Source organism: Erythrolamprus reginae, chromosome Z (genome assembly GCF_031021105.1).
Source record: "Erythrolamprus reginae isolate rEryReg1 chromosome Z, rEryReg1.hap1, whole genome shotgun sequence".
In the NCBI taxonomy this organism is placed as follows: domain Eukaryota; kingdom Metazoa; phylum Chordata; class Lepidosauria; order Squamata; family Dipsadidae; genus Erythrolamprus; species Erythrolamprus reginae.
In genome coordinates, this window is record NC_091963.1 from 14,620,374 (window position 1) to 14,639,324 (window position 18,951).

Here is an 18,951-nt window from a genome sequence, read left to right on the forward strand (position 1 = left end):
AGAATTGTATACAATTGGAAATTTCAAGAAGTAAAAGTGAGTCAATGAGTAATCCTTTTTATATTACAAAACTGACCTTAAAATCTTCACCTAGAGCTCCCAAAATAGATTACTGCCAGCTTTGTCTTCTAGATAGTACAAATTGTAAGATTACCCAATCCAACAGCCACGATTATATTTAACAAACCATTATAAAGAACACAAAAGCATTTTGTTTTTGACTCTACATGAACTAATCAATAAGAAATTTCAACACACCAATCAGAGATTCCATTTTTAAATTTTAATATTCAAGGTTCATAATTGTATTTATGAAGAATACACCATTTCCCCCAGGCCATAGGATATGCCTAACAATCTTTCCCTTCTTTGTTCTGTTAATAGCTCAGGTATTTTTCAAGGTTCTGTGAAAAAATTATTTACATTTCTTTCTTTTAGATCATAGCTTAATTCTTATGGGAAAGACATTTAGAATCTACAGATATAGATATTTTAACATTCCTAGTTTGAAATGCCAGGTATCTTTTCTAATGGGGAAAATATCTTACGTGCTAGAATAGCTTAAAAGGGTTCTTCAAAAACAAATTAAATATGGAACAGTGAATTATTTGAAAGATAAATAGGTAACTTGAAAGGGAACAGTATAGAAAAACTGTTGTGCTGCATGCTTCAGTAAGACTGGCATAACATACGAGAGCTTTTAGATTGAATAATTCAGGTTCAACCTCTTCATTTTACCTACACTTAACAAGACTGGTTAGCTGATGCGTTCCATATTATATAAAGAGATCATTGTGGGAGATATTGTAATCAAGCCTTAATTACTCTCATGGCATTGTGGCTTGGTGACTATTCAGACTTAACAGTGGTTTTTCATGGAGTGCAAACTTGTTAATGACTTATTAATATGAAATGAAAAGAAATATTATTCCAGGAGCAAGATAGCTCTGCAATTTGAGATAAATATCTAAGTTCCACTTAAGGGGACTGTTCCTAATTTCCTATGTTGCAATCAATGATCTCCTCCACTCCAAACAGAATACCCTGTGAAAAATTTAAGGTATATTTTAAAACAACCTAATTTGTTACATTCTGTGTATCTTATCATGATCAACATATCTCTTCAAATTATTCAAGTTATCCCACCACTTAAAGAGAAAAGTCTCTGCAATTAGTCTGAACCACGGAGTAATCTTAATTTCATTTCGAGAAGCCTTTTCCAGCAGTTCTCTCAATTCTTCTTGTGTCACGTAACAGAAGCTTTTAATTTCATTAGGATCTGGATCCAGCGTTACATTCTTCTGCAGGAAAAGGATGTAATCTATTTCGTGTTCTCCCCATGTTCCATTGGATTGGGCTTTGTAGTGAATTCTGGTTAGGTAGAAGATTTCTTCTGGGGTGACCTATAATCAAACATGTTTCAAAAGATTCCAAATCTACCTTTTAAAACAGTCTCCCATTCCCAGAACATTTAAATATAGATACAAAAGCAAGTTATTATTGCTATTTCAGGAAGAGCAATGGCATTTTCCTGGTTTCAGGCATTTCATAGCATACTTTATGTAACCAGGGCCCTGGGAAGAACCAAAATTATTTTTAATGCCTATCTTCTCTAAATAATGCCTGAGAATTGTAGTATTGTGGTATTTTTTCTGAACATTATACAGTGATACCTTGTCTTACGAAACCCTCATCATACGAACTTTTCAAAATACGAAACTGGGGTTTAAGATTTCTTTGCTTCGTCTTAAAAACTCTTTCCGTCTTACGAACCTGAGCCCGGGTCCGTGGGCTCTCTTACTGTGCCTGCGCTCACTGACTGCCGAAGGGATTTCCCTGCCTTGTGACTGTCACTGCCGGGATTTCTCATTTGCTTGCATGGGAATTCCCTGCCCCCTTTTGCTTGCACCTGAGGCAGGGAACGCTGGAGCTGCCCCATTTCCCTGCCACTTTCCCCTCTAGCCCTCCGCTTCCTCTGCTCCCCACAGCCGCCCCATCCTGCTGCCAACCTCCCCCCCAGCCTGCCGCTTCCTTCGCCCCATCTCGCGGCTAAAATCATCCCTCCAAAAGCTTCCTACACCGCTCCAAATTGCCCCCAAAATTGCTCCCCCAAAAGCTTCCTATCTTGCCCCAAATTCCCCCAAAAATTGCCACTCCAAAATCTTCCTACGTTGCCCCAAATTCCCCCAAAAATCGCCAGTCCAAAGCCTTCCTACGTTGCCCCAAATTCCCCCCAAAAATCGCTCCTTCAAAACCTTCCTAGGTTGCCCCAAATTCCCCCCAAAATCGTCCCTCCAGCTGCTTCCTATGCCACCCAAATCGAGGTCCTAACGAAGGCAAATGGAATGAAGAAAGGCAGCAAGGAGAAACGAGGCATTTTGAAAGGAGGGGTGAGTTTGGAAGACTTTGGAAGGGATTTGGGGTGGCGTAGGAAGCTTTTGGAGTGGCGATTTTTGGGGGAATTTTTGGAGCACTGTAGGAAGGTTTTGGAGTGGTAACTTTTTGGGGAATTTGGGGCAATGTAGGAAGATTTTGAAGGGGCGATTTTGGGAGAGATTTGGGGCGGCGTTAGCCTTTGTTAGGACCTCCATTCCTCACTTATCCTCGCTGTCCGTCTCCACTCCGTTAGCCTTCACTTTGTCCGCCTGCCGCTTTTTCTTTAAGCTTTAAAGTTTGCACACATTATTTGCTTTTACATTGATTCCTATGGGGAAAAAAAATGTTTCGTCTTACGAACTTTTCACCTTACGAACCTCGTCCTGGAACCAATTAAGTTCGCAAGACAAGGCATCAATATACAGTGATAAAGCAATTGTGCCTGAAACATTATAGGTTCAAATTATGTTCTGAAAATTGTCTTAAAAATGAAAATGCATCCTATTAATAAAATTGTAACTTTTTATTACACAGCATTCTAGCTATGGAGCTACATTTAAAGTTTCCTATCTGATAGCTTTTGGTAAGGAAATGAGGATTGATGGGGTCCCAGCCTGGCCTTGTACTTGGCCAAGAATTACATATATTTTGTGCACATTTCCAGGACAAAAACAATACGCAAAATTGAGTAGCTATTTTACCCTTGTGCCATTTTGGCAATACAGTGGTCCCTCGATTTTCGCGGGTTCGAACTTCACGAGATGTCTATACCACGGTTTTTCAAAAATATTAATTAAAAAATACTTCGCGGGTTTTTCCCCTATACCATGGTTTTTCCCGTCCAATGACGTCATATGTCATCGCCAAACTTTCATCTGCCTTTAATATTTTTTAAAATAAACTTTAATAAATAAACATGGTGAGTAATAATCTAAATGGTTGCTAAGGGAATGGAAAATTGCAATTTAGGGGTTTAAAGTGTTAAGGGAAGGCTTGTGATACTGTTCATAGCCAAAAATAGTGTATTTACTTCTGCATCTCTACTTCGCGGAAATTCGACTTTCGCGGGTGGTCTCGGAACGCATCCCCCGCGGAAATCAAGGGAACACTGTACTTCCATAGGAGACAATGATAGAGTTTGCTTTGGGAAAAATGACTGTTGAAAAAAATTTCTAGCCCAAAATTGTTTAACCACAAAGAGATGTAAACCTGAACAAAGATTCTAGCTTGACTGAACAATTTTACTCAATTTTAAAAAAATCATCTGGTAATGTGCATATTTTGACTGGTAGTTTAGGATGAGAGTCAGGGTGGCGCAACAGGTAGAGTGCTGTACTGCAGGCCACTGAAGCTGACTGTAGGTCTGAAGGTGAGCGGTTCAAATCTCATCACCAGCTCAAGGTTGACTCAGCCTTCCATCCTTCAGAGGTGGGTAAAATGAGAACCTGGATTGTGGGGGCAATATGCTGGCTCTGTTAAAAAGTGCTATTGTTAACATGTTGTAAGCCACCCTGAGTCTAAGGAGAAGGGCGGCATAAAAATTGAATAAAATAAATAAGTAAATAAATAAATTTGAAAACTGGAAATTTGGTACAGCTTGGGAGGTATGCTCTTCATCTTGATCCAAAATACAAATGCTGAAATAAAACACCAAAGCAAACTACGCACCCTAGTTTTAAAAAGGGAGACAGTACAAATATGACATTGCGTTAATTGTTCCTTACTCTAGGCTTTTGGGAATATGGCAAATTACGAGTTTCCAAATAAATATTATAGATCTGACATATAATTAGACAAATGGGATTGCCAAATAACTAAATGCTATGCAACAACGTTTCCCAAAGGAAGTAATCGCTCTGAAGAGTGTTTACCTGATCCAGTGGAATTCCTAACTCTGCTTTCAGCCTTCTCTGTGCTGCTCTTCTAATGCCAAGGGCATTATTTTCTTCCAGTTCAAGAGAGGTGCTTAGTGGATGACTGCAACAGGTATTGGTAAAACAATCTTCCCAAAAGAAATGAAAAGTTTTAATAACGTCCTGCAGCATTTCGAACAGCAAAATATTTGAAATGCTATACTGTAGTTCAAAGTTTTCAGATAACTCAGATGTCTGCTTTGGAATATCCTATCACTCTCCATTGAATCAGTTTTTAATGACAATGACAATCAATTACTGAGGAATCTAGGAATCAGCCACATTTATCTCCAGATTTAAACTGAGGATCTCTCCCTTCTCTCACATACCTTTAAAGCCCCGTGTCACAATGAACTTTTTGCTGCAGGATATATACTGGAGGTATAGTCTACCAAACTTTTGGATTCATGCTGAAGCCCATCCTCATAGAACTTCTATTTCGCCAGAATTCTCTCTCACAGTCTGATGAGACAATGTTCCCTTTAAGCTATGTTCCAAAACTCAGATTTGGCCTGCTGACCAATCCAGTTTGGATATTGCAGCATTATATATATGGCATATGTATATCTACCTTCGTTTGTGAATTTTTTGCTCCCTGTTTTTCAGCCTCAGATGTTGAAGATGCTTGCAGTATTTTGTCTAATCTCAAACTCTTTTGTCAGCTTCAGCCCTCACATTGTTTCCCCCATTATTTGCTTGTTGACAAATATAATAACACTGTAAACAACCTTTCAAGGCTTTGCTTTAGCAATAAATCCCATCCTTTTAACATGTGTTCAAACTATAGATGGATCCCTGCCACATTGTTGTAACAATTCATTATTACATACCTGGAAAAGTGATTTTGGCATCTGATCTCTGTTGCAACAGTAGCTTATTCTCCGTGTTGAACAAGAAGACGCTGAAAGCACGATGCAATAATCCTAGTATGGAAAGACAAGCAAAAACTGTAAATATTATACTGCAAAGATAATTCATCTAATGTCTGTATATGCTAATTTTAAGTAGTGGTCAACTTATAATCGTAATTGGAACTGGAATTCTGGTCACTAACAATGTAGTTTAGTTTATTAGATTTGTATGCCGCCCCTCTCCAAAGACTTGGGGCAGCTCACAGCAAAACAGTAATACAATATATTACAAATCTAATAATAATAAAAAATTAAATCCATTTAAAAGGCATTAATAACATAATAAAACCCCTAACTATGCAGCCATACACATTCAACCTGGTCATAATAAAAAAGAGGAAAGATGGTAATTATCCCCACACCTGGTGACAAAGGTGAGTCTTTAGCATTTTACGGAAGGTGAGGAGGATGGGGGCTATTCAAATCTCTGGAGGGAATTGATTCCAGAGGGCCGGGGCCGCCACAGAGAAGGCTCTTCCCCCGGGTCCTGCCAACCGACATTGGTCGATGGGACCCGGAGAAGGCCAACTCTGTGGGACCTAATCAGCCGCTGGGATTCGTGCGGCAGGAGGCAGTCTTGGGGATATTCTGGTCCGATGCCATATAGGGCTTTATAGGTCATAACCAACACTTTGAATTGTGACCGGAAACTGATCGGCAGCCAGTGCAGGCCACGGAGTGTTAGTGAAATGTGGGCAGATCTTGGAAGCCCCATGATAGCTCTCGCGGCCGCATTCTGCACAATCTGAAGTTTCCGAACACTCTTCAAAGGTAGCCCCATGTAGAGAGCGCTGCAGTAGTCAAACCTCGAGGTGATGAGGGCATGAGTGACTGTGAGCAGTGACTCCCAGTCCAAATAGGGCCGCAACTGGTGCAAACGCCCTCCTCGCCACAGCTGAAAGATGGTGCTCTAATGTTAGCTGTGGATCGAGGACACCCAAGTTGCGAACCCTCTCTGAGGGGGTCAATAATTCCCCCCCTCAGGGTAATGGACGGACAGATGGAATTGTCCTTGGGAGGCAAAACCCACAGCCACTCCGTCTTGTCAGGGTTGAGTTTGAGCCGGGCACCGGCACATAACTTCCACTGCTTCACCGACTGGACATTGGGTGGAGATGTATAACTGGGTATCATTCGCATACTGATGATACCTCACCCCATGCCCTTGGATGATCCCCCCCAGCGGTTTCATGTAGATATTGAATAGCAGGGGGGAGAAGACCAACCCCTGAGGCACCCCACAAGGGAGAAGCCTCGAGGTCGACTTCTGACCCCCACTAACACTGACTGCGACCGACCGGAGAGGTAGGAGGAGAACCACTGGAGAACAGTGCCTCCAATTTCCAACCCCTCCAGCCGGCGCAGAAGGATACCATGGTCGATGGTATCGAAAGCCGCTGAGTGGTCAAGAAGCACCAGGACAGAGGATAAACCCCTGTCCCGGGCCTGCCAGAGATCATCCATCAGCGCGACCAAAGCAGTTTCCGTGCTGTAGCCGGGCCTGAATCTCGATTGTTGAGGGCCTAGATAATTGGCTTCTTCCAAGGACCGCTGGAGCTGGAGCGACACCACCTTCTCGACAACCTTCCCCATAAAGGGAAGGTTGGAGACTGGACGATAGTTATTAAGTACGGCTGGGTTCAGGGAAGGCTCCTTGAGGAGAGGGCGCACGAGTGCCTCCTTACAAGGAGCCAGAAAGGACCCCCCCCTCAAGGAGGCGTTGACAATCTCCTGGACCCAGCTTCGTGTTACCTCTCTGCTGGCCAAAACCAGCCAAGAGGGACACGGATCCAGCAAACAGGTAGCTGTAAAGCAAGCTGACAGCTTAGATGACTGCAATTCCTATTGCAACTGTTAAGGGAATCTTGCTGGTCATTAGTGGAGTACCTACCTCAGCTCAATTTTTTCTGAGGTTAATCCTTCTAAAACCAGAGATGTCCTAGCCTTACTGTCCTCAACAAAATCAACTTGCCCATTTTGCTCTACTGCTCCAGGTGATCTTTGCTACCTTCTTGCCTGTGCTGCTGATGAGTATGCACAGTTGCGTTGCTGGGCCATGACGTGCTGGCTTCCCACAAAGAAAAAGGAAAAAGCACAAAGCAGCCTTTCCTCCTCCTTTTTTGCAGCACAAAGCCAACCTCATAAAGCCTCATAATGCAGTGCAAAGAGGCATAGTGGCACGTTCCAGCCTCTTTGTTTTTATTTTCATTTTATTGCAGGACAAACCATCTCCCGTGACCCAGCAACAAAATTGAGCATGCCAGAATTCTCCATTAAGCAGGCTTTAAGATGGGTGGACTTCCACTCCCAGAATTCCCCACTCAGCATGTTTTAAGATGGAGCATGTGTGGGTACCATTGTCGCAGCATTTGCAGCTCTGGCTTTGTGGAGTGCTCGCTTCTCTTTTGCTATGAATGTTCTTCTGGCCTCAAGATGTCTGGCAGCCTTGGTGAATCAGCATTCGCCATGTTGGTTGATCTTGTGCCAACGTTTCCCAGGAGGTGGTGTTGATATCGAGGTGCTTGAAGGAAGCTTTCAATGTGCTTTTGTATCACTTCCTTTGTCCCCTGTATGGTCACTTTCCTTTAGGCAGCTCACCATAGAGCACCTGTTTAAGGATGTAATGGTCTGGAATCCTTGCAACATGGTCTCCCCAGCATGTTTGAGCTTTCATTAGCAGCATGGGAATTGATGGTAGGCCTGCTCTGGAGAGAACTTCAGTGTCGGGCACCTTATCCTGCCACCAGATCCTCAGAATTCTTGGAGGCAAGTCATGTGGAAGTGGTTCAATTGCTAGGATGTCTCCTAAATATAGTCCAAATCTCACTGGCATATATCAGGGTAGTTAGCTCTACTGCTCTGTAGACTTTGAGCTTTGTAGCAAGGCTCATTCCATGGTGCTCCCACATGTTGGTCAATAATCTGCCAAATGCAGAGCTAGCCTTGGTGATTCTGCAATTGACCTTAATGTCAATTGTCACTGCATGGGAGAGGGTGCTACTGGGGTCCACTGCTTGCAGCTTTTGTCCCCTCACTGTGATGGTGGGCTCTTGGTATTTGGCTTTGAGAGTTGGCTGATGTATCATTTCGGTCTTTTTGTTGATTAGGAGGCCAAAGTCGTCGCATGCTGATGCAAATTTGGCCCACTGGCTTACATTTCCTGCTCTGATCTAGTATATCTGATCTGTAATCAAGCACCTTTTACATCACTTAGAAGCAATTTCTCACTTTGTTAATTCATTGTCCTTTTATTTAAATAATGTGTTCCTTGTGTCTATTTAATAGCAAGTCACTCCACATTTTTTTATTTTCCCCAAAGTATCTACTAAGACAGTCTTTATTATTTCTCTTCCACTAGAGGTCATGAATTTGCTAAGCCCACATTTGCCAAGGCAAAATAAAATGTGTGCCCTCTTTTTAACTTGAGCCTGCCAGCAATGACGAGAAAGGACAAGTAAATTCATGTTTTTTAACAATGCTTAGAAAAAACTTCTGAATTCATATGCAGCTGGTAAAATGTGTGTACAGTGATCCCTCGAGTATCGCGAGGGTTACGTTCCAAGACCCCTCGCGATACTCGATTTTTCACGATATAGTGGTGCGGAAGTAAAAACACCATCTGCGCATGCGCGCCCTTTTTCCATGGCTGCGCATGCGCAGATGGTGGAGTTTGTGTGGGCGGCGGGGAAGACCCAGGGAAGGTTTCTTCGGCCGCCCAGCAGCTGATCTGCTCGGCAGCGCCGCAGCAGCGAGGAGCCGAAGATCGGGGTTTCCCCGCTGCCCACGCAAAGGGGAAACCCCGATCTTCGGCTCCTCGCTGCTTCCCGCCCGCCGCTCGCCCGCCCGCCGCCCGAGAGCAAGAGGGGGAGAGATAGAGAAAGAGAGAGAAGGAAAGAAAGAGATGAGAGAGGGAGGAAGAGAGTGTGAGAGAGGAAGAAGCAAGATAGAGAGAGAGAGAAAGAAAGATGAGAAAGGAAGAGAGTGACGTCATCGGGTGGGAAAAATCGCGATATAGCGTTTCGCGAAGATCGAGATCGCGAAAATCGAGGGATCACTGTAATTCTAAATCTAAATGGAATGACAGACTATTTTAGAGATAAGACAGTAATCTGTAGGTAATAAGTGAGAAGCTTTCCAGCTTCTGTATATTTCAGCTTCTCTATATCAACATGTTTGTAATGTCTGAAGAATAGTATTAATCCAAACATACTTGATCAACAGCATTTTTCCTTTTCTGATTTTATCTTGATCTGTAGTTAAAGGTCAGATATCTGGAGGCAAGAAATGTGGCTCTGTGTCACATCACAAGTCTTAGACCCAGCTGAGCTAAACAAGGGCCTCCTTGCCTATTATACACTTTAAATCAGTGATTTTCAACCTTTTTTGAGCTGCGGCACATTTTTTACATTTACAAAATCCTGGGGCACACCACCAACCAAAATGACACAAAATGACACTCTAAGACACTCTCCTCTCTTTTTCCATCCCTGTCTCCTCCCACCCTTGTGTGTGTGTTTATGTTTGTGTGTGTGTGTGTGTATACACACACTCTTGAACCATTTCCAAAAACAGGTGAAGGCTGGAGGTTTTTTTCTCTTATTCTTTCCAAAAGCAAGTAAGGGCTGGGTTTTTTCTTTCTCTTATTCTTTGGGTGCTTTTTATCATATGCTTTAAATCAAGAGTCACTTCTCTCTCTTTTGTTTTTCTCTTTCCTCTCATTCTCTGCCTCAATCATTTTCTTATTCCTCTTTTTTTCTCCCCTTTTTTCTATCATTTCTCTGTCTCCCTCCCTTCCTCTCCTTTTCTCTCTCGCACTTTCTTTCTCTCTCACTCTTGCTTGCTTTCTCTTTCTCTCGTTCTCTCTTTCTTTCTTTCTCTTTCTCTCTCGCTATCTCTCTCTTTCTCTCTCGTACACCACGGCGGCAACAGTGGTATCGGGCAGTAGCCGCGGGGTGGCAGAAGAGCGGTCGGCTGCAAGCGGGAGTTCCAGGGCGGAGGCACTGGCGGTGGCAGCTGGACATGTTGCTGAATGCCATACATGCTGGTGCTGCGCTGGGCATGGGGCTGGCACCTCCATCGCAGCCCAGCCAGCGGGCCAGTGCCAGCCCCGTAGCGCCAACATAGAGCCGGGGTGGCACAGCAGGTAGAGTGCTGTACTGCAGGCCACTGAAGCTGACTGTAGATCTGAAGGTCAGCGGTTCAAATCTTATCACCGGCTCAAGGTTGACTCAGCCTTCCATCCTTCCGAGGTGGGTAAAATGAGGACCCGGATTGTGGGGGCAATAGCCTAGCTCTGTTAATAAGTGCTATTGCTAACATGTTGTAAGCCGCCCTGAATCTAAGGAGAAGGGCGGCATAAAAATTGAATAAATAAATAAATGAATGAATGAATGTGCGGCGTCCAGCTGCCGCCGCCAGTGCCTCCACCCTGGAGCTCCCACTCGCAGCCGACTGCCCTGTCGGCGCCCCGCGGCTTTGGCCTGATGCCACTGCCCTCCCACTCCTGTGGTGTACGCTGTTGCGGACCGCTTGCAGCCACCGCCCCGTGGCTATTGCCCGGTGCTGCTGTTGCCGGCGCCCTCCCACTCCCGCTGCCCCCCAAAGCTCACCTGCCGTCGCCACCAGGGAAGCTCCAGCTGGGCAGGGCGCTGCAGCTGCCGGAAAACTTGGAAGGCGGGAAGAAGGAAGCTCAGCTTCCGGTCTCGCAACTTTTTGCTCTTTGCGCCCTCAACAAAAGGTTGCGGGACTGGAATCTGGGCTTCCTTCTTCACAGCACACCTGACCATGTCTCGTGGCACACTAGTTGAAAAACACTGCTTTAAATCATATTTTACCTTTATCAATGTTCTCATTCAAGTGACAGTTTTTCTTTGTGTCCGAACCGATCCTCTTGTCATTTTCATCTATTAGAATGCACATCTCTGCCAGCAATTGCACTTGCTGCTCATCCAATTCATCTGTATTTATCTCAGGCATGATTGTGTTGTTGATCTCCCTAAAAGAAATACTGAATATAAAAAATAATTCAGACCACAGCAAAACCTACCCTAAGGAATTTGCGATTAGGCAAACATTTTGAAATTATTTAATTGGATTTGTATGCTGCCCCTCTCTACCAATTGATTGTTCCTGTTCCACATCAGAATAGACTGAATTCAGATCAGTGATGGATTGCTCCCGGTTCTGTGAACCGGTAGCAGCAGGAGGCTCTGCCCACCTTCCCTGGATGCTTCTGCGCATTTGCAGAGTGTCGTGCACATGCACAAACTGGTAGCAACGAGTTTTAGAACCCAGTACTGATTCAGATGTGCATAAAACATTAAAAAACAGGATAAACTGGTTTCAGAATACCTTAACATCTAAAGTGATTCTGTATCTCATTATGGATTGCTAAACAAATCAAGCTTTTTGCATTCTACAAACATTCCTCTATTTAAGTATTCAAATTTTTCAAGAACATATGGTCTACTCCAGCAGATGTTAAATCGCTGGGTGCCTATCGTCAACGTTTTCAGGATTGATTCTCTTACATTTTCTCTTTTTAAGTCCTATAACATTTGCTTTGACAAATGTCTCCTTGATAAGCTTCTCAGCACTTGGAAAGAAAGTAAATTTCTTTTTTTAAAAACCCCACAAGATAGTGAAAATAAGTGTCATGTGGCCACCAGAACTCCTTGCAGAAAAGTAAACCAAAAGTGCAATGAATGACTACTTAAAGTTTCTCCTTCTCGTCCAAGAATCTTAATTCAGTTTTGAAAGGAAGCAGCTTCTTGGAATAAGAAGACAAGAGGAGAGGGGAAGAAAGTCCACTTTTGTCTTTTGGAAAATGGACAAAAAAAAGACCATGGACAACCATGACCTGGATGATTTATAACCTCCAAAAAAATATTATATAATATATAAAATAATATATTAACCATTAGGACATTAAGATTGTAAGGACAAATGAATATAATACTTCATTATATTAATACTTAGAAATATACATATATTAAGTAATGGTGTTATAATTAAGATGATAGAAGATAGACAGATATAGAGATATAGAGATTATAATGATAAAAGAAATAGGTAAAAATAGTAAATAAGCGTAAAATATTAGCCAATATATGTACCGTAAAATAACCTTAAAGGTATAAATGTATGTACATATGTTTGGTTTTTATTTTGTACTGTATAATGTCTTATTTGTTTTTTTTTCTCTTATGTATTTTTAAAAAATTTATGAATGAATAAAAAATATTTTTTGAAAAAAAAAAAAGAAGAGCGAACCTCCAAGAAAATCTCTCAACAGTGTCCCCAGTTATATTGAGAGATGAGGAATGAATAATACTGTATATCCTTATTCAGGCTCATCTAATCAGATCCGTCTGCCAGGCTCCCATCTTCCCTAGCCAGCTGAATCAAAGATCCAAGTTTTTGAGTGAGCGAAGGGAATCGCGCCCCGAAAAAGCGGATCTAGAGAGGGATCTTTTCAGATCCTTTCACTTCCAGAGCACTTTCGCTGGTGAGAAGCAGCATATCCCAGATTCGATAGTGCAAGGTTTTAAAGGGGCGGCGGCGATTTGCCTTCACAAACGGTTTTGCACTTTTTATCCGGAAGAGCGGCAGGACCCACTCCGGCGTTTAAAAAAACAAAACAAAACCGCAAACCCCTCGGATCCCCAATCTTGGTCCTTACCGCAATCCGTCCACCTTCGGGCCCGCGAGAGAGGCAGGAGAGATCCACCTCGCTGCGCGGAGGCTCGACTGACAAAAACAGCTACCCGCCCGCGATGATAAATGGAGCGGCGCTGCCTTTCCCCCGCCCGCCAGGGACGACGGCGTCGCCGCCGCGGCCGCGGCCGCCGCCAACCTGAGCGTCGCGCGCCACATCGCCAGGCAACACGCCCCGCGACGCGCGCGGCCAATGGCGACGGCGACGGGTTCTCGCGTCATCTCGTGGACCGATCGCACCACCGCCCGGAGATGACCGGAGTGCCTGCCAATCATCCGGACGGGAACGCCACTGGCGGACAGCTCTAGTCCGATGGCAGGAGGGGCAGGGCGGGGCTTATGGGGAGGCCGCCTAAGACAGTTGCGGTGGCGGAAGAATGAAGGCGACGAGCTGACAAGCAGCCAATGGGTGAGAAGAGCAGGCGGATGGATAGATCGAGGAGCAAATGGGAATAAGGATATGGACGAGAGATTAGCCAATAGGCGCTTTAGAATATCTACCAGTTGATCGATTTTGGGAATAGAACAACAGGTTTCCTGGGAATGGGAAGCAGCCAGATAATTTTAATTATTACAACGATCGTAAATCCCATCTGTAGTTGTGGAGACATTTCAAATACTGTAGATCAACAAACTAATCAACAGACTAACCTCACTACTAACGTGGGCAAGCTCCCACCCTCATCCTCTTTATTCCTTGGAGACTTAAACATATAACCTGGATCCTAAACGAATGTTCCACTGAACCCATACATTCAACCCTTTAAAATGCCATTACGTACTAGCCTAGGACTAGATCAACTAGTTACTAACAACACTAGACTTAACAATTGTCCTGACCTCATCTTCTGCAACAGTCTACACTCAATTTACAGACTACAAATAAAAGAACCCTTTTCTAACAGTGACCATAGCATGATTGACTTTTACCTAAACATACATTCAATGTCTCCTTTCTCTTAATTTTCTATAATCCGGATAAAAATGTGTGAAGTCAATGGAATTTTTTGGTGGGTGGTGTTGCCACATGACACATGCTGCTTCAATTCCTCAGGTAGGTAACAAGCTACCTTCTGATTAGGCTAATTTAGCAGTTAATTAAAGCTTCTACATTCTTAAAAAAAACTAATTTGGGTCAAGTTTTGTTAATAAGTGAATCATCAAGAAATCGGTTTGGTCTAGTAGTTAAAGCATCAGGCTAGAGACCAGAAGACCTTGAAAGCTAGTTGGGTGACTTTGGACCAGACACCTTTTCTCAGCTCAACCCACCTCACAGGGTTGTTTTTATGGGGGAAATAGAAGAAAAGAATATTAGGTATGAAGGACCCTTGGAGCTGTCTGAGCATGCTTGTTTTCTTATAGATCCAAATGAGATAACATCCATGTTAATGAGGAATGCAGTTTGCTGTCAGTTTCTATTCTGATAGGCTTCCAGTGGTGGGCTCCTACCTGAACAGCTAATTGCATGCAGATCTATGGTTTTGGCGCATGAGTGCGGGATCGAGCGCAATTCTGCTCCCCACACCTGTGCAGGTAGCAAAATGTCAGAAGGGACGTACTTGCGTGCGCATTTCGGTGAGGGGTTTTTTGCTTCCCTGTATGCGGGGAAGCAAAAAACCTCACCAAAACGTGTCCCCATGCTAGATTTTGCATCCTGCACAGGTGCGGGAAGCAAAATTGCACTCGTTCCTGTACTCACGCACCAGAGCCGTGGAGCTGTGCCCAATTAGCTGTTCTGGTAGGAGTCCACCAAGGGGCTTGCCCTGTCGGTATTGGTGAAGGTGATTTTACAGATTCTTTGAGCTGTTTGCTGTTGGATTCTTTGGCAGTTTTTTTATTTCTTACTTAATTGTTGGTCTAAAGTTAACATTGGCATTAATCTAGGGGTGAGTTGTACTTGCCTTCCCTACTGATTCATATTATGAAGGAAGTGCACATTTTGCATACTAATATTTCCCTTTTGTCTTATTTCTATATCTTATTCTACTGTATGTCACCATTTCATTATGACGTTTTGTTTCTATCTACCTAGAATCATGTCACCTACCTAAAAGAGAAAGGACAGAGAGAGAAAAAGAAAGACAAATCAGAACAACAAAAAGAAGAAATCTGTCCATAATCTCTTGTCCACTTCAGTACTTTAATTGCTATGCTTTTTAAAAAAAACTTTCCTCCCATATTCCTCTCTTGGATCTTTATCTCTGTCTGCATCTACTTATTGGCTATTCAATCTAAGTATTTCTCCATTTCTACCTACTTTCACTGCTTATTTCCAAAATTTCTGCCCAAGCCCCTATCTCCCTTTCAAAAGTATCTTCCTGTGTCTTCAATTCTCTTTTCAACTCTCTTAAAATATTTCCCCACTGGTTTAATTCATCGATCACTATTATTTTCATTATTATCTCTTCTTGTCGTCTTTTTTTGTTCGCTGGTTCTTCAGTTCAATCTTTTCCTTCATTCCTTCTGTTGGCTCCTCCATTTCCTGAGTGTCCTGGTCTTTAATCCCATATATATTAAAATCAGTCAACCAACTCATTCATAACCACATATTACATCTCACAGACTGGGGAAGGGGACTTGATCTAATTGTCCCATACCTGGCAACATAAATGAGTCTGGAGACTCTTGCGAAAGGCGAGGAGGGTGGGGGCAGTGCAGATCTCTGGAGGGAGCTGATTCCAGAGGGCTGGAGCCACCTCAGAGAAGGCTCTTCCCCTGGGCCCCACCAGACAACATTGTCTGGCCAATGGGACCCAGAGAAGGCCAACTCTGTAGGACCTAATAGGTTACTGGGATTCATGCGGCAGAAGGCGGTCCTGTAATTAATCTGGTCCGATGCCATGTAGGGCTTTATAGGTCATCACCAACACTTTGAATTGTGTCTGGAAGCCAATCGGCAACCAATGCAGTCCGCGTAGTGTTGGAAGAACATGGGTGTATCTGGGAAGACCCATGACCACTCGCACGGCTGCATTCTGCACGATTTGAAGTTTCCGAACACTCTTCAGAGGTAGCCCCATGTAGAGAGCATTTATTTATTTATTTATTTGTTTGTTTGTTTATTTATTTATATGTATTATCTGTCTGTCTGTCTGCCTGCCTGTCTATGCCACCCAATCCCATAGGACTCAGGGCAATTTACAACAATACAAATATAATACAATAATAAAAAGAAGTCAAATATCAATAATAAACTTTAAAAAACCCATTATACAACTTATGTACTAAAATGGTCAAGGCCCATTGTAAAACCCATGAATCCAATTTATTAATTCGACTTCTATGCTGCCCAATCATGAAGGATTCAAGTATATCAAACAGCATACGTACCAATCAAATATGACTTGGCCATGCCAGATGTTAAGATTCACGGCCCCCAGACCTGCCAGCAAAGCCAGGTCTTGATGGCCTTTTGGAAGGCCAATAGAGTGGGAGCAACCTACATTGCTTAGTTTACAGGACCCGGAGAAGATTGACTCTGTGCAATCTTATTCGTCTCTGGGAGGTATGTGGCAGGAGACGGTCCTGTAAATAGTCAGGCCCTAAGCCATGTAGGGCTTTATAGGTAATAACCAACACCTTGAATTGTGACTGGAGACTAGTTGGTAGCCAATGCAGCACACAGAGCGTTGGTGTTATATGGGTGTACCAAGGTACACCCATAACAGCTCGTGTGGCTGCATTCTGGACTATCTGCAGTCTCTGAACACTCGTCAAGAATAGCTCCATGTTGATTGCATTGCAATAATCAAGACGGGAGGTGATGAGGGCTGGAGTGACTGTGCGCAAGGCCAAGTGGTGTTCTCAACTTAAATTTCAGTATTGCCACTAACCAATCATCATTTTAGTTGTAGATCAATTAAATAGAATTATATAAATACCTGCCTATTACCATGTCATATTTATTTATTTATTTATTTATTTACTTACTTACTTACTTACTTACTTACTTACTTACTTACTTACTTACTTACCAGTTTAAGAGTAAAATTTTCTGTATGCCTAAAAAAATATTATTTTTCTCTGCATTCTTTCCTTCTGGACTGGTATTTTCCTCAGAATGCTTAAATGGCACTTTAACAACTAATTCTGAGCAGATAGTTCTAAATTATTCTTTGGGGTTAGTTTTTAAAGAAAAAGGAATCCTCTCTCCCAGTTCCAGTCATTGTTCATCTACTTCAGCACCAATCTTGGTTGTTTAATGGTTCTCCCAGCTTTGTGGCAGCCATCTTTAGGTTGCCTCTTCACCTCATCGTGGCTGAGAAGGAAAAAGAACTCTGGATCAGAGAGGATATCTGCAACTCTCCATGACCTCTATATGGCGCCTTTGGCTCCTTTCGGAGCTCACCAATGTGGGGGGCTCAGCATGGGACAGTGGAGACCTGCCCCACATGTCCAATCTGCCATGATGTCAATCAAAAGTCAATGATACAAAGAACTTTTGATAGTTACAATTTCAGGCCCACCTCAACCATCATTTTATTTAATATGTTTTTATATTTCTGAACTGTCCGGTTCCCTCAGAGGGAATCTTGCTGATGGCAGCTCTGTCCCCAAATACATTTGGGCAACATTAATAGAGGATTTGAACCCCAAAATCAAACCCAGCCTTCCGTTTCATCTTACACAGAATCATTGATGATAACTGAAGTAATCCACCCATCGTCTTTTTTTCAGAGTAAATTATGATTCTAACATACTTTGTTCATATTCTGACTTGGCAATGACCAAAATGCTTAGCTGTGCAACATGCTGGGCACTTAGAAGACCCTGTTAGGCAGGTTGTGTTAACTTTTCTGAAGAAATACAACCTACCACAAATCGTATTATGCCTTAGTATGATGCATCAATGAATATGTTTAATGTCATGTTCATGCAACATATGCCAGTTTGCATAACTTATTAGCTCAAAATAGTCAAATTTATTGGCTTGCCAAGCCAAAATATCCCTTTATGACTTGGAATGCTATGTGAATGAAGCTTGTAGTTGTACATATTTACAGATTAAATCAAGATTCAGGAGATGACTTTACCTCAGTAGCCAAATTAACACAGTAGAGAGAGTCTCAGAAAAATCACATCAAAGCTTAACACAGCACACCATTAATTGAAAAAAAAATCCTTACATTAATTTCTTGATATCCCAAATTAATACATGATTTAGTTTAACTGACAAAATATTCCATTTAATTATCATAAGCATTTTAAGCAATGTTCTGAGGGAGTTTTGCATATCCAGTTTCTGGGGAAAAAATTTCCAGCCCCAAACAGTTATAATATCTCACAAGCTCTGAAACCTGATTTTTATCCCAGATGTTGATGTATTATTATTGTCTCTGACTCATTGGTTTTTTTTGTCCTTTGCAAGATTATGTCTATATAGAATGGCGTTTGAATCTCTAATTAGGTTTGGGAGTGAGTTTTGTTTTAAATATTTATTTGACAGGCCTAATTAAAATTTAGGATGAATATCCTGCATTCCTTTCCCACTCTCTGAAAGAACTGACGAAGGGTTTAATATTAATTACTCCCCCTCCTAATATTATAATGATGTTTGGAGAAGGGCAGCAAATTGGAAATAAATTGGGTTTCAAAAGCTGCAGCTTGGAGATGTGACCACCTCCCTTTCCATCTGCCACAGAGAAACATTCCATTTCTTTCTAACCAAGTGCTTCATGTTCGTCTTTCCTTTCTGTTTTTTCCCGGGGTAGAGAGTTCAAAAGGGGATTGGGGCAGTCCTGGTGCGATTAGACACCTTGTGGGGCAGCCTAGGTGGCAGCATCCTTGCCCTGGTAGAAAGTGAGGGCAGGGGGAGTGAAGAGTCTGATGGAGCTGGAGCTGCAGAAGTGGAGACCAATGTTTATAGAGGTCTGAGATACTGTAACTACCCCCTCAGTGAATTCTGTGCTGGGGCAAATGCAGGCGTTTTGCGTATCCAGTTTCTGGGAAAAAAATTTCTTAAGGTGCTTTGTAGGGCTTTAGTTGGCTTGTGTACTAGGCTGACTCAATGTTGTAATCTACAAAGCAGTGCTCAC

General features: G+C 42.7%; 1 protein-coding gene across 2 annotated transcripts; it reads right to left on the reverse strand.

Annotated features, from left to right (window-relative positions):
- Window positions 1-264: 264 nt before the first annotated feature.
- IDI1 (isopentenyl-diphosphate delta isomerase 1) lies at window positions 265-13,238 on the reverse strand. Of its 2 annotated transcripts, none has more exons than XM_070728841.1 (5): window positions 12,882-13,238; window positions 11,035-11,195; window positions 5,120-5,212; window positions 4,248-4,378; window positions 265-1,403 (listed from the first exon to the last, which is right to left on the reverse strand). In XM_070728841.1, the coding sequence occupies exons 1-5, from the start codon at window positions 13,190-13,192 to the stop codon at window positions 1,086-1,088; spliced, it is 1,014 nt and encodes a 337-aa protein (XP_070584942.1). In that variant the 5' UTR covers window positions 13,193-13,238; the 3' UTR covers window positions 265-1,085. The 2 variants fall into 2 exon arrangements, with proteins under 2 accessions (XP_070584942.1, XP_070584941.1); XM_070728840.1 differs by having other exon boundaries at window positions 11,035-11,207; window positions 12,882-13,109.
- Between the last annotated feature and the right edge of the window lie 5,713 nt (window positions 13,239-18,951).